Consider the following 14,341-nt stretch of genomic DNA (forward strand, 5'->3'; position numbering starts at 1 on the left):
CATACCTACTGGTTTGAGTCACTAGTGACCTGAAAATGCATTTCTGATCAGATTTGGGACATGGAAAAAGATGAGACAAAAGACCAAATTAGAATCTAATACTTAAATTGTGTTATTAGGAACTAAGATGTTCTTACTCTTGATAACTGTATTTTTGTGAAGCTCTTCGCAGTCCAGGAATACTGGTTGAAATAGTTGTTGCATCACTGAAATTTGAATATCAAATTCCAACAATTTTCATTTACGGTGTCAAAGATGATTTGGCCCCATTTAAAATATGCATCTAATTGATATGCCTAATACTTTAGAATTAAGGCTCTCTGTTAACCCCCTCTGCAAAAAAGCTATTGACTATAAAGCAGACATAAATGCCAATGCAAATATTTACTTTTTTTAATGAATTCCTTTTTTGAAATAATAATTTCAATTTTCAATTCAATTTTATTTTTAATGTGAATCTGCAAACCTTTATATTTGTGTTTCATTCACATTATGCAATATAGCTGTAGCAGCAGAAACCTGCCCCAAAGATGAACACTTGGAATATTACATTAGTAAGAATGTGAAAAATATTGACACATTTCTCCACAGTCAAAATAAAAGCTTTCTGGAGAACCATTTGAATATAGCTAAGTAGTTTAGAACTAAAAGCTTTGTTTAATATTTAGATAAGACAATAGGGTAAGTAAAACCCAGATCAGATATCTCATATCTTACCAACTTGATCATATTCCCTGATTTCTGTAACCCCCAGTTTACAAACTAATGAAAATGGATGTGTGAGGCCTCAATAAAATTATTTGTGCCAATACCCATTATAATATTGGGCACACATTATTTATATAATAAATTCAGTTGAATTGATTTTGAATTATCTCATTATGCACCATATAGTCAAATATTTTCCAATATGCATGAAGTTCTACTGTCATTAATCCAAATATATTTTAAGTTCCTTTGCCTTTAAATTATTTGGGGTTTCATGGGACATACCCCGAATGGAGGACCTTGACAGTGTCCAAATATCTACAAAACATTACCTCAAAAGACTGAATGGTGTAAATAAAGAACACAACTTAAACAGCATCATAAAAATGTACCTCAACTCCTATTTAGGTGTAAAGTGCCCCCTGAATAAAATGACATAACTACTAAATACAGTTAAGAATCGCATTTGTCTTTTCTCAGTTGCCAGTGGAAATTTAGAGAACTGCTTCACTCAATTCTCTGTGCTAACATCTAAGCTCAGCATTAGTGTTTAAGATTCATCTGTATCCAGCTTCCCTCCTCCATTTATGTATTAGATGCTGAAAGGAAGTTAGTGTTGGAAAAAGTACAGTTTCTCTTTGGCTTACCCTTTCATTGGGAACAGAATGATGATGTCACTTTGTGGATGTTCCACTAACACTCTTTTGTATATTCATTCATCTCTCCTCCCTCTTGCTGCATGTGTTCTTTTATTTTACTAATGCTTGATGAACTCCATTTCTGATCTTTAGTTACTCCACCCTCCTCTGTTTTTATTCAGATTAGGTGGCAGAATTAAAGGGGTAAATGATGATTTTCTGCTGTGATTAAGGTAAAAATACAATTGCAGCTGGAACAAATGAATATAAAATAGCTCAGCCACATTGAAAGGCTTCTCTAGGCCTCATTTTTCTTCTATTCCACATTAGCATTTAGGCTATTCATTGTAAAGTGTCAAGACTTCCGGGAGATATCAGCATTACACTACCTGGGTGTAGATCTAGAGAGCAGTATGCCGTGATAACCTATTCTGCTTGCAAACTCACCTAATCATCTTCCATTCCTCAACTGTGCTCCAAATAGGTTACTATGTCTGTCTCTTTCTGAATGGTTGGAACCAGAGGCTAGACATCCCCATTTTAATCACTAAATCAGTTGTCTTGAGCTCATTTCTATATTCTATGCTGAGTTCATTCCAGTGGAGTCAATTAACATAAAAAAATAATATTAATAGAACTCCAAGAAGCTGTGGAGAACTATTGCAGAGTCCTGTGGATGGGTGATGAGGATGGGTGGATTTGATCCATTGGCAGTCTATGTTTTGAAAATAATTGGATTTATTCTTTTGTAAACTAATGTTTGCAGGTTGAAGTCTGCACCAAATATGCCTGTGTGAAAAGTAATGGAACCCAAATCACCACTGTAGAAGATACCCCAAGTGATATACCAACACCCACAATTCATGGCATCACTTCAAGGTAAAATTTTTTGCCAGTTAATCTAAAGAGCTGATCATAAACAATGAAAGTTAAAATCAAAGATTTCATCCCAGCAATGACAATATCATTTAAAAAGTTGACATAAAATCTGTGTAAATCAAGGGGCACTTGGGTGGCTCAGTCAGTTAGGCATCAGACTCTTGATTTTGGCTCAGGTCATGGTTTTAGGGTTGTGAGATTGAGCCCTGTGTTGGGCTCTGCACTGGGCATGGAGCCTACTTAAGATTCTCTTTCTCTCCCTCTGCCTCTTACCCCCAACCCAAAAAAATCTGTAAATCAAAATTTTTGTATAATTAGGTGTTGATCTTCACCAGACACATCATCTAAGTTTTAATGTCCCTGATTTTCCAGATTTACTTCCCTTTATTTAGTAACCTGTGAACAAATGCTTAAATGCACGAAAGATTTTCTGTATTTAAATGTGTCCTTAAGTGAATCCTTTGGTAATGCAAAGAATATAATTTTAATTAGATTAACTACCTTCTAAATTAATCTCTTTGAAAAAAACAGATTTACATATATCAGATTGCACTAAAGCTAGAAACATCTATAAAAAAAGAGGGGAGATAATCTTTGGATAACTGTTACCAACTTTATCAGATTCTTGGTAGGATCTCCATTTGTTGCTGAGAAATGGCCATAGTTTGAAAGTGAGTCTCTTTTCAATTCAAGTTACAATAATAGTAATAAAAAGATCTAACATCAAGTTTCCCAAACCAAAAGTGAGATGACAATTTTCTTCCCTCTACATCAGTCTGAGGCTAGAGAAAGAAATTTGAGTGCTCCCACATCATACTTTTTCCCCCGCCAAATGTATCACCCTTCACCTTTACACATACACACACACACATCCCACATACACACACTGACCAAAAAAAATCAATCTGTTATAAGAGATTTCATTTCTGAAGGATTTCTTTGCAACACATTAACCTTTCCAGGTCTTTTTAAAAATCCATTTAAAAATACCTGTACTAGAACTAAAGATTAAAATAATTAGAAAAACCCAAGTAATTGAATGCTTAGCTGCTCAGGGCAAAAATCTTATCTTGTCTCCTTGAATACATCTTTTATCCAACACACGATAGATACTTACCTAATTTCAGATGTGCTAATTAATTGATAAACCTGTCAGCAGATTTTCCCTACTTATCCACAGAATTGCCTACTCTGCAGAGGCAAAATAGTCAAATGAAAAAGGTACTAGCAGATACATTTGTGGCTATAATTATATAAAAAGAAAAAGTAATACAAAAAAATGTATAAGGCATGATTTTAAATTTTCAAAGTTCCAGTCCACTGTAGAGACACTGCCCTAAAACAAATGTTTATAGAATAATGTGAAGCACACTACAACATATGTTTATAATATGCAGGAAAAACGTAGAGAAAAACACCAAACTCTACCCAGGATTATCAGTGAAGGCATCATGAAAGATGCAACATTTGAGTCCAGTTAAAGAACTCAAGAAAGAATTATAGTTAGGTGGGTGGATATTGTCAAATTTCTTGTCTGTTAGCATCCTCATGACTCAAGCCCAGGTGAATGGCATAAAGAATGTGTCTTAGGGCACTTGGGTGGCTCAGTCGGTTAAGCGACTGCCTTCGGCTCAGGTCATGATCCTGGAGTCCTGGGATCGAGTCCCGCATTGGACTCCCTGCTCGGCGGGGAGTCTGCTTCTCCCTCTGACCCTCCCCCATCTCATGTTCTCTCTGTCTCATTCTTTCCCTCTCAAATAAAGTCTTTTTTTAAAAAAAGAATATGTCCTAAATTACATATTCAGATGTAGCTAAAAATCTGTAAGCTTTATTAGAAATTAAACAAATGCTCATATGTGTCTGTTTCTAGGATACTTTTTTCCTTTAAAAAGATTCCTACAGATAATAGCAAAAGAAAAGTATTTTTTAGTTATGGTTAAAGTTTATCCTCGGGGCGCCTGGGTGGCTCAGTTGGTTAAGCGACTGCCTTCTGCTCAGGTCATGATCCTGGAGTCCTGGGATCGAGTCCCACATCGGGCTCCCTGCTCGATGGGGAGTCTGCTTCTCCCTCTGACCCTCTTCCCTCTCGTGCTCTCTCTCATTCTCTCTCTCTCAAATAAATAAATAAAATCTTAAAAAAAAAAGTTTATTTCTAAAAAAAAAAAGTTTATCCTCAAATTTACTAAGTTGATGGCAAAAACGCTAAAAAGAGTGTTATACAACAAGAGCAAGAAAATGACATAGCAGACCAACAGAAGAGAGATTTCAACACAATTTTGGAAGCAGTATTTGGCAAGGAGAAGCAAATGACTTAGTGCAGTGGAGAACATTTTACAACAAAGTGTTGTTTGGTAGAGGGAGATAATGACACAAAACAAACTAATTTGCCCTGCAGAGAACCTCAGTGTCTGAGCACTTACAAACTTTAAAGATAGTAAAGAAGCGGAAGATGGGTTAAGGTTCAAAGGTGGAATCATGGGATTAGTAAAAGTCTGAAAAAAAGTGGTCGGAACCTGTAATTAGTCAGGATTCTCCAGAGAAACAGAACCTCAAACTGAAGACCTGGGAAAGCTGGTGCTACAGTCTCTCAAAGGTTTGAGGGGTAGGGGAGCCAATGGTGTAAGTTCCAGTTCAAAGCTGAGAGCAGAAGACTGATGTCTTAGCTCAAGGAGTCAGGCAAAGAAAGGGAATTTCCCCTTCCTCAACCCTTCTGTTCTAGTCAGGCCCTCAACTGATTGGGTAATGCCCACCTATATGGGGTAGGCAATCTGCTTAACCAAGTCCACCATTTCAAATGCTAATCTCCTCAGAAACAACCTCACAGACATACCCAGAAATAATGTTTATCCAAATATCTGGGCACCTTGTGGCTCAGTCAAGTTGATGCATAAAATTAACCATCAAAAAATTCAAGGTTCCTCACCACAATATTATGCAGGCAGATGTCTGCTTCTCTTGCTCCATCTGGCATATTCCACTCCCAGGAGACCAGAATTGTATTCTCTGGAGAAACAAACAGAGATTCCTAGGAATTAAGGCTACCTAGGTACAGTGGAAACCTGGGATTTTTAGCAAAGCTAAAACTCATGATCAAGTGGAAGACTACAATTGGACTGATGAAAGCCTTCTTTGCCTTCCCTGGCACTGTTCTCAAAAACAAATATTGTGAGAAGAATGTTGAAAGCTCCAAATATAATTGTGGGCTTATCTATTTCTTTTTTAGAACTATCAGTTTTTAGCCCCATGTATTTTGATGCTTTATTATTAGGTGCATACACGTTCAGGATTGCTATGTCTTGGTAAATTGATTCTTTCATCATTGTGTAATATCCTTTTCCTTTCCTGATAATTTTCTCATTATCAAGCATAGTTTGTCTGATACTCATATAGCTACTTCAGCTTTTTTTTGACTTGTGTAATTTTGAGTGATTTTGGGTTGTTTCCTGGACATTTTAAATATTAGTATGATCATTTGAGTCCTGTTAAAAATTTGAAGGTTGAAGTTTTAGTTTGTTTCATTTAGCAGGTAATCATCTGGTTAGCTTCAGAATGCAAATTCTGTCTTGCCTTGTGTGCTCAGTGGTTCCAATTTCAGTTCATTTTTCAAAAGTTTTGCTATGCTGCTTCGTGTCTGCTCCATGCATGCACTTTTCAGTGGCTAATCTGGTATTTGTTTGGGGATTATGTAATGGTTCAGGTCTCAAAGTCTTTGCTGTGATGCTCAGATTTCCTCTGCATGGGAAGCAACCAGGCACATATAGTTTGGAGTTGAGTCAGGACTTGTGTTGGTTCATACACAGAATTAGAAGATCAGCTAGCTTTCTCTTCTCTGGGATTTCTCCCACATTTTTCAGATCCCTGTACTTCCTCTGTGGGATTGGCTAGATAAGAAGACATGGTTTCTCTTGGAACTTTAGCTTTCCAAGTTATCTTACATTTTATATAAATGAGGCTGTGTTGGGGGCAATAAGATGAGAGAAAATAGAAGGAAATACAGGGATACCCTCCCACACACTATTTTTGGGCCACAGGGGCCCCTTTTTCCTGGTTCCTGTGGTCAGAAAGAGATTTTTCTTGGGATTTTAGATTCTCATTTGACCAGGACTGCTATAGTACAGCTCCTTGACTAGAATCATCCTCAGACCAGGGTCCAGAGGAAAAAAAGAAAAAACAAAACAGGGATTTCCCTCACACCTTCTGAGTTGTAAGGCCTTTTTGTACTCTGGCCAGAAAGATAGGGTTTCTCACATAGGTTTTTCTTGCCCAGTGCACAGTTCCACACTGGGGCTGCTCTTGGGTTAAAATGGGAAATGAAAGAGGGGAAACTATGACAAATTCATCCTTATATACTTGCTTTTTTTTTTTTTTCCAAGTTTTGGCTCCCCTCCTGATCTGCCTCTGTTGTTAACTTTTCAGAATCCTTGGTTGGTTGCTTCTTGTAATTCCTGCACACTCTTTAGTGGTGGTCAGTCAGAGAGAAATGTTGCAACAGGTTTATTCCATATTGGTCAGCCACAGAAAGTCCCTCTCACCACATATATATTTTTTTTAATTCCAATCCCTTTGGCAACCTTATTTCCTTTTTAAAAAGGATTTTATTTATTTATTTTTAGGGGAGGGGGTGAGGGCAGAGGAAGAAAGAATCTCAAGCAGACTCCCCACTGAGCAGGAACTCTGTGCAGGGCTCAATCTCAGGATCCTGAGATCATGACCTAAGCTGAAATCAAGAGTCAGACGCTTAACTGACTGAGCCACCCAGGTGTCCCAACTTTATTTCCTTTTTGTTGTTTTTCCCTTTCTTTCATTCTTCCTTCCTTCCTTGCTTCCTTTTTTTTTTGTCAAAAATCTAGAAAAAAACTTGATAGAAATCATTCACAGCCAAATATTGGCAAGAAAAATCTTTCCTTTCTAAAAATGATTCATCATAGAAGAGCAACATTTTCCAAAGGCAAGACGCTAATGAGCAGCCATAGGCTGCCAAGCTCTTAATCAAAACTACACCAACACCAAAGCAGAGCCTCCTTTGTGCATGTTATTGTTTGTGTAATTTTATTAAACTTCTGGCACTGTATACTTGTTAGTTATGTTTTTATTTTGGTTCAAAAAAGTCTTTCTTATATTAGCGATGGGCAAAATCAAATGAGAAATTCTTCAAGAAAAATGTCAGTAGACTGAGTTAACTTCAATAGCACTTAAAATGATTTGCTTTCTTTTTTTTTAATTTTTTATTGTTATGTTAATCACCATACATTACATCATTAGTTTTTGATGTAGTGTTCCATGATTCATTGTTTGTGCATAACACCCAGTGCTCCACCCAGAATGTGCCCTCTTTAATACCCATCACCAGGCTAACCCATCCCCCCACCCCCTCCCCTCTAGAACCCTCAGTTTGTTTTTCAGAGTCCATCATCTCTCATGGTTCATCTCCCCCTCCAATTTACCCCCTTCATTTTTCCCTCCTGCTATCTTCTTCTTTTTTTTTTTTTAACATATACTGCACTATTTGTTTCAGAGGTACAGATCTGTGATTCAACAGTCTTGCACAATTCACAGCACTCACCATAGCACATAACCTCCCCAATGTCTATCACCCGGCCACCCCATCCCTCCCACAACACCCCTACTCTAGCAACCATCAGTTTGTTTCCTGAGATTAAGAATTCCTCATATCAGTGAGGTCATATGATACATGTCTTTCTCTGATTGACTTATTTCACTCAGCATAACACCCTCCAGTTCCATCCACGTCATTGCAAATGGCAAGATCTCATTCCCTTTTGATGGCTGCATAATATTCCATTGTGTATATATACCACTTCTTCTTTATCCATTCTTCTGTCGATGGACATCTTGGCTCTTTCCACAGTTTGGCTATTGTGGACATTGCTGCTATAAACATTGGGGTGCAGGTACACCTTCGGGTCCCTACACTTCTATCTTTGGGGTAAATACCCAGTAGTGCAATTGCTGGATCGTATGGTAGCTCTATTTTCAACTGTTTGAGGAACCTCCATACTGTTTTCCAGAGTGGTTGCACCAGCTTGCATTCCCACCAACAGTGTAGGAGGGTTCCCCTTTCTCCGCATCCCCGCCAACATTTGTCATTTCCTGACTTGTTAATTTTAGCCATTCTGACTGGTGTGAGGTGATATCTCACTGAGGTATTGATTTGGATTTCCCTGATGCCGAGCGATGTTGAGCACTTTTTCATGTGTTTTGTGGCCATTTGGATGTCTTCTTTGGAAAAATGTCTGTTCATGTCTTCTGCCCATTTCTTGATTGGATTATTTGTTCTTTGGGTGTTGAGTTTGATAAGTTCTTTATAGATTTTGGATACTAGCCCTTTATCTGATATGTCATTTGCAAATATTTTCTCCCATTCCGTCGGTTTTCTTTTGGTTTTGTGGACTGTTTCTTTTGCTGTACAAAAGCTTTTTATCTTGATGAAATCCCAAGAGTTCATTTTGGCCCTTGCTTCCCTTGCCTTTGGCGATATGTCTAGGAAGAAGTTGCTGCAGCTGAGGTCAAAGAGGTTGTTGCCTGTGATCTCCTTTAGGATGTTGATGGACTCCTGTCTCACGTTTAGGTCTTTCAACCATTTGGAGTCTATTTTTGTGTGTGGTGTAAGGAAATGGTCCAGTTTCATTCTTCTCCATGTGGCTTTCCAATTTTCCCAACACCATTTGTTGAAGAGACTGTCTTTTTTCCATTGGATTCTTTCCTGCTTTGTCAAAGATTAGTTGACATTAGAGTTGAGGGTCCATTTCTGGGCTCTCTATTCTGTTCCATTGATCGATGTGTCCTTTTTTGTGCCATTACCATACTGTCTTCATGATGACAGCTTTGTAATAGAACTTGAAGTCTGGAATTGTGATGCTGCCAGCTTTGCTTTTCTTTTTCAACATTCCTCTGGCTATTCGGGGTCTCTTCTGGTTCCATACAAATTTTGGGATTATTTGTTCCATTTCTTTGAAAAAAGTGGATGGTATTTTGATGGGGATTGCATGGAATGTGTAGATTGCTCTAGGTAGCATTGACATCTTCACAATGTTTGTTCTTCCAATCCATGCGCATGGACCGTTTTTCCATTTCTTTGTGTCTTCCTCAATTTCTTTCATGTGTATTTTATAGTTTTCTGAGTACAGTTCCTTTGCCTCTTTGGTTAGATTTATTCCTAGGTATCTTATGGTTTTGGGTGCGATTGTAAATGGGATCAACTCCTTAATTTCTCTCTCTTCTGTCTTGTTGTTGGTGTATAGGAATGCCACTGATTTCTGTGCATTGATTTTATATCCTGCTACTTTACTGAATTCCTGTATGAGTTCTAGCAGTTTTGGGGTGGAGTCTTTTGGGTTTTCCACCTAAAGGATCATATCATCTGCAAAGAGTGAGAGTTTGACTTCCTCTTTGCCAATTTGGATGCCTTTGATTTCCTTTTGTTGTCTGATGGCTGTGGCTAGGACTTCTAATACTATGTTGAGTAGCAGTGGTGATAGTGGACAACCCTGCCGCGTTCTGACCTTAAGGGGAAAGCTCTCAGCTTTTCCCCATTGAGAATGATATTCGCTGTAGGTTTTTCTTAGATGGCTTTTATGATGTTGAGGTATGTACCCTCCATCCCTATACTCTGAAAAGTTTTGTTCAAGAAAGGATGCTGTACTTTGTCAAATGCTTTTTCTGCATCTATTGAGAGGATCATATGATTCTTTTCTTTCTTTTGTTAATATATTGTATCACGTTGATTGATTTGTGGATGTTGAACCAACCTTGCAGCCCAAGGATAAATCCCACTTGGTCATGGTGAATAATCCTTTAATGTACTATTGGATCCTATTGGCTAGTATTTTGGTGAGAATTTTTGCATCCATGTTCATCAAGGATATTGGTCTGTGATTCTCTTTTCGATGGGGTCTTTGTCTGGTTTTGGGATCAAGGTAATGCTGCCCTCATAAAATGAGTTTGGAAGTTTTCCTTCCATTTCTATTTTTTGGAACAGTTTCAGGAGAATAGGTATTAATTCTTCTTTAAATGTTTGGTAGAATTCCCCTGGGAAGCCATCTGGCCCTGGGCTTTTGTTTGTTGGGAGATTTTTGATGACTGCTTCAATTTCCTTAGTGGTTATAGGTCTGTTCAGGTTTTCTATTTCTTCCTGGTTCAATTTTGGTAGTTGATACATCTCTAGGAATGCATCCATTTCTTCCAGGTTATCTAATTTGTTGGCATAGAGTTGCTCATAATATGTTCTTATAATTGTTTGTATTTCTTTGGTGTTGGTTGTGATCTCTCCTCTTTCATTCATGATTTTGTTGATTTGGGTCATTTCTCTTTTCTTTTTGATCAGTCTGTCCAGGGGTTTATCAATCTTGTTAATGCTTTCAAAGAACCAGCTCCTAGTTTCGTTGATCTGTTCTACTGTTCTTTTGGTTTCTAGTTCATTGATTTCTGCTCTGATTTTTATTATTTCTCTTCTCCTGCTGGGTTTAGGTTTTATTTGCTTTTTTTTCTCTAGCTCCTTTAGGTGTAGGGTTAGGTTGTGTATTTGAGACCTTTCTTGTTTCTTGAGAAAGGCTTGTATTGCTATATACTTTTCTCCTAGGACTGCCTTTGCTGTATCGCAAAGAGATTGAATAGTTGTGTTCTTATTTTCATTGGTTTCCATGAATTTTTTAAATTCTTCTTTAATTTCCTGGTTGACCCATTCATTCTTTAGTAGGATGCTCTTTAGCCTCCATGTATTTGAGTTCTTTCTGACTTTCCTCTTGTGATTGAGTTCTAGTTTCATAGCATTGTGGTCTGAAAATATGCAGGGAATAATCCCAATCTTTTGGTACTGGTTGAGACCTGATTTGTGACCTAGGATGTGATCTATTCTGGAGAAAGTTCCATGGGCAATAGAGAAGAATGTGTATTCCATTGCTTTGGGATGGAATGTTCTGAATATGGCTGTGAAGTCCCTTTGGTGCAGTGTGTCATTTAAAGTCTTTATTTCCTTGTTGATCTTTTGCTTAGATGATCTGTCCATTTCAGTCAGGGGGGTGTAAAAGTCCCCCACTATTATTGTACTGTTGTCAATGTGTTTCTTTGCTTTTGTTATTAATTGCCTTATATAATTGGCTGCTCCCATGTTACGAGCATAGATATTTACAATTGTTAGATCTTCTTGTTGGATAGACCCTTTAAGTAGGATAGAGTGTCCTTCCTCATCTCTTATTACAGTCTTTGTTTTAAAATCTAATTTGTCTGATATAAGGATTGCCACCCCAGCTTTCTTTTGGTGTCCATTAGCATGGTAAATGGTTTTCCACCCCCTCACTTTCAATGTGGAGGTGTCTTTGGGTCTAAAATGAGTCTCTTGCAGACAGCATATCGATGGGTCTTGTTTTTTAATCCAATCTGATAGCCTGTGTCTTTTGATTGGGGCATTGAGCCCATTTACCTTCAGGGTAACTATTGAAAGATATGAATTTAGTGCCATTGTATTGCCTGTAAGGTGACTGTTATTATATATTGTCTGTGTTCCTTTCTGGGCTATGCTTCTTTTAGCCTCTCTCTTTGCTTAGAGGACCCCTTTCAATATTTCTTGTAGGGCTGGTTTCGTGTTTGCAAATTCTATTAGTTTTTGTTTGTCCTAGAAGCTTTTTCTCTCTCCTTCTATTTTCAATGACAGCCTAGCTGGATATAGTATTCTTGACTGCATATTTTTCTCGTTTAGTGCTCTGAAGATATCATGCCAGTCCTTTCTGGCCTACCAGGTCTCTGTGGATAGGTCTGTTGCCAATCTAATGTTTCTACCTTGTAGGTTACATATCTCTTCTCCCGAGCTGCTTTCAGGATTTTCTCTTTGTCTCTGAGACTCGTAAGTTTTACTATTAGATGTCGGGGTGTTGACCTATTTTTATTGATTTTGAGAGGGGTTCTCTGTGACTCCTGGATTTTGATGCCTGTTTTCTTCCCCACATTAGGGAAGTTCTCTGCTATAATTTGCTCCAATATACCTTCTGCCCCTCTCTCTCTTTCTTCTTCTTCTGGGATCCCAATTATTCTAATGTTGTTTCATCTTATCGTATGGCTTCTCTCTCGAATTCTGCCCTCGTGATCCTGTAGTTGTTTATTTCTCTTTTCTCAACTTCTTCATTTTCCATCATTGGTCCTCTATATCACTGATTCTCTCTTCTGCCTCATTTATCCTAGCAGTTAGTGCCCCCATTTTTGATTGCACCTCATTAATAGCCTTTTGATTTCGACTTGGTTAGATTTTAGTTCTTTTAGTTCTCCAGAAAGGGTTTCTCTAATAACTTCCATGCTTTTTTCAAGCCCAGCTAGTATCTTTAAAATCATGATTCTGAACTCTAGGTCCGACATCGCACTACTGTCCGTATTGAGTAGGTCCCTGGCAGACGGTACTACCTCTTGTTCTTTTTGTTGAGGTAATTTTTTTCGTCTTGTCATTTTGTCCAGAGGAGAACAGATGAATGAGAGAACAAAATGCTAACAGGTTAACAATGTCCCCAGAAAATATACTCTAAACAAATCAGAAAAGACCTGAAACCAGGGGAAAAGAAAGGGAAAGAAAGAAAAAAGAAAGAGGAAAAAAAAAGAAAAAGATAAAAACAAACAAAAACAGAACAAAACAAAACAAAACAGAATATGATCAAATATGATCAGACTGATGCATAGATCAGTGCCACACACTAGATTTTGAGTGTATTTTGGTCTGTTAGAAGAAAGTGCCTCCTAAAATTTTAAAGAAAGAAAGACTTATATATGTACAAAATAAGGGTTGATACAATGATGGGATGGAATATGAATGTAAAAATGAAAATTATTAAAAATTTTAAAAAACGAATTGATCAGAAGGTATTTGAAAAAATAAAGAAGAGGATTAAAAAAAGGAAAAAAAGAAAAAAAAGGGGAGAGAATGTGATCAGGCAGGAGACTGGAAAAAACCCATACACTAGAGATTTAGGGTATATTTTGATCTGTTAGAAGAAACTGTATCTCAAAATTTTAAAGAGAGAACAACTTATATATATATGCCAAAAATAAAGGTAACTACTATGAAGGGATAGAATATAGCTCTAAAAATGAAAAAGAATTTTTTTTAAAAAAAAGGGATTGATAAGATATTGGTTGGAAAAGGGAAAAAGAAAAATTTTTAAAAAAGTTAAAAAATTAACTTTGAAGACTAATAAATCATGGTAAAAAAGCCATGAATTCTATGTGCAGTATTCCCCTAGCGCTGGAGTTCTGCAGTTCGCATTGATGAGTAAACTCGGTCTTGTCTGGCTGTTCGAGCTGATCTTCTGGGGGAGGGGCCTGTTGCCGTGGTTCCCAAGTGTCTTTGCGGGAGGCAGAATTGCCCCGCCCTTGCCGGGTCCGGGCTAAGTAATCAGCTCGGGTTTGCTTTCAGGAGCTTTTGTTCTCTGCAAGCTTTTCGTACAGCTTTGGAGGACGAGAGTGAAAATGGCGGCCTCCCAATCTCCGCCCAGAGGAGTCGAGAACTCGGGGCCCTGCTCCTCAGTGCACCCCCAGAGAAAAGCAGTCAATCACTCCTGTCTCCCCGGTCTCCGGCCGCACTCTGTGCTCACCTGGCCTGTCACCGAGCGTTTCTATCTCTGGCACCCGACCCCATGTGGAGTCTCCAAACCCAGCAGATCCCTGCGGTGCGCTCCCGCGCCACTCCTCCTGGGGGAGGGAGGAGAGTCTCCCTGGATCCGCCACTTGTTGGGTCCTTGCTGGAGGAGCAGTGGCCCGACTGTCACGGATCACAGTTTATGGCAACCCCGAGCTGAGAGCTTGCTCTTCAGCTCCATCTCTGCAGCTGGCTTCCCTGCTTTGATACCCGGGAGCTCTGCTGCCCTCAGGCACCCCCGGTCTTTCTGTGACCCCGATGGTCCTGAGACCACACTGTCCCGTGAGGGTTCCACCCCCCGCTTAGCCACTGGAGCGACGTCCCTCAGCGGAGCCGACTTCTAAAAGTTCCGATTTTGTGCTCCGCGGCTCTATCACTTGCCAGAAGCGGCCAATGGAGGCCCACTCCCCCATCGTCTATCCTCTCGAATATCGCCTTGTATTCACTTCTCCGCACGTCTTACCTTCCAGAAAGTGGTTGC

The 14,341-nt window shown here is 38.7% G+C and overlaps 1 protein-coding gene across 1 annotated transcript in view; it reads left to right on the top strand.

Annotated features, from left to right (window-relative positions):
• Window positions 1-14,341, top strand: part of USH2A (usherin) — a 716,035-nt gene that overhangs the window by 512,071 nt on the left and 189,623 nt on the right. The window contains exon 46 of the mRNA XM_028104725.2: window positions 2,113-2,225. Within this exon, the coding sequence (XP_027960526.2) occupies window positions 2,113-2,225 (113 nt within the window). The remainder of the gene's footprint in view (window positions 1-2,112; window positions 2,226-14,341) is intronic.

This window comes from Eumetopias jubatus, unplaced genomic scaffold (genome assembly GCF_037043125.1).
Source record: "Eumetopias jubatus isolate StellerSeaLion01/CBP00866 unplaced genomic scaffold, mEumJub1_p1.0 scaffold_12, whole genome shotgun sequence".
In the NCBI taxonomy this organism is placed as follows: Eukaryota; Metazoa; Chordata; class Mammalia; order Carnivora; family Otariidae; genus Eumetopias; species Eumetopias jubatus.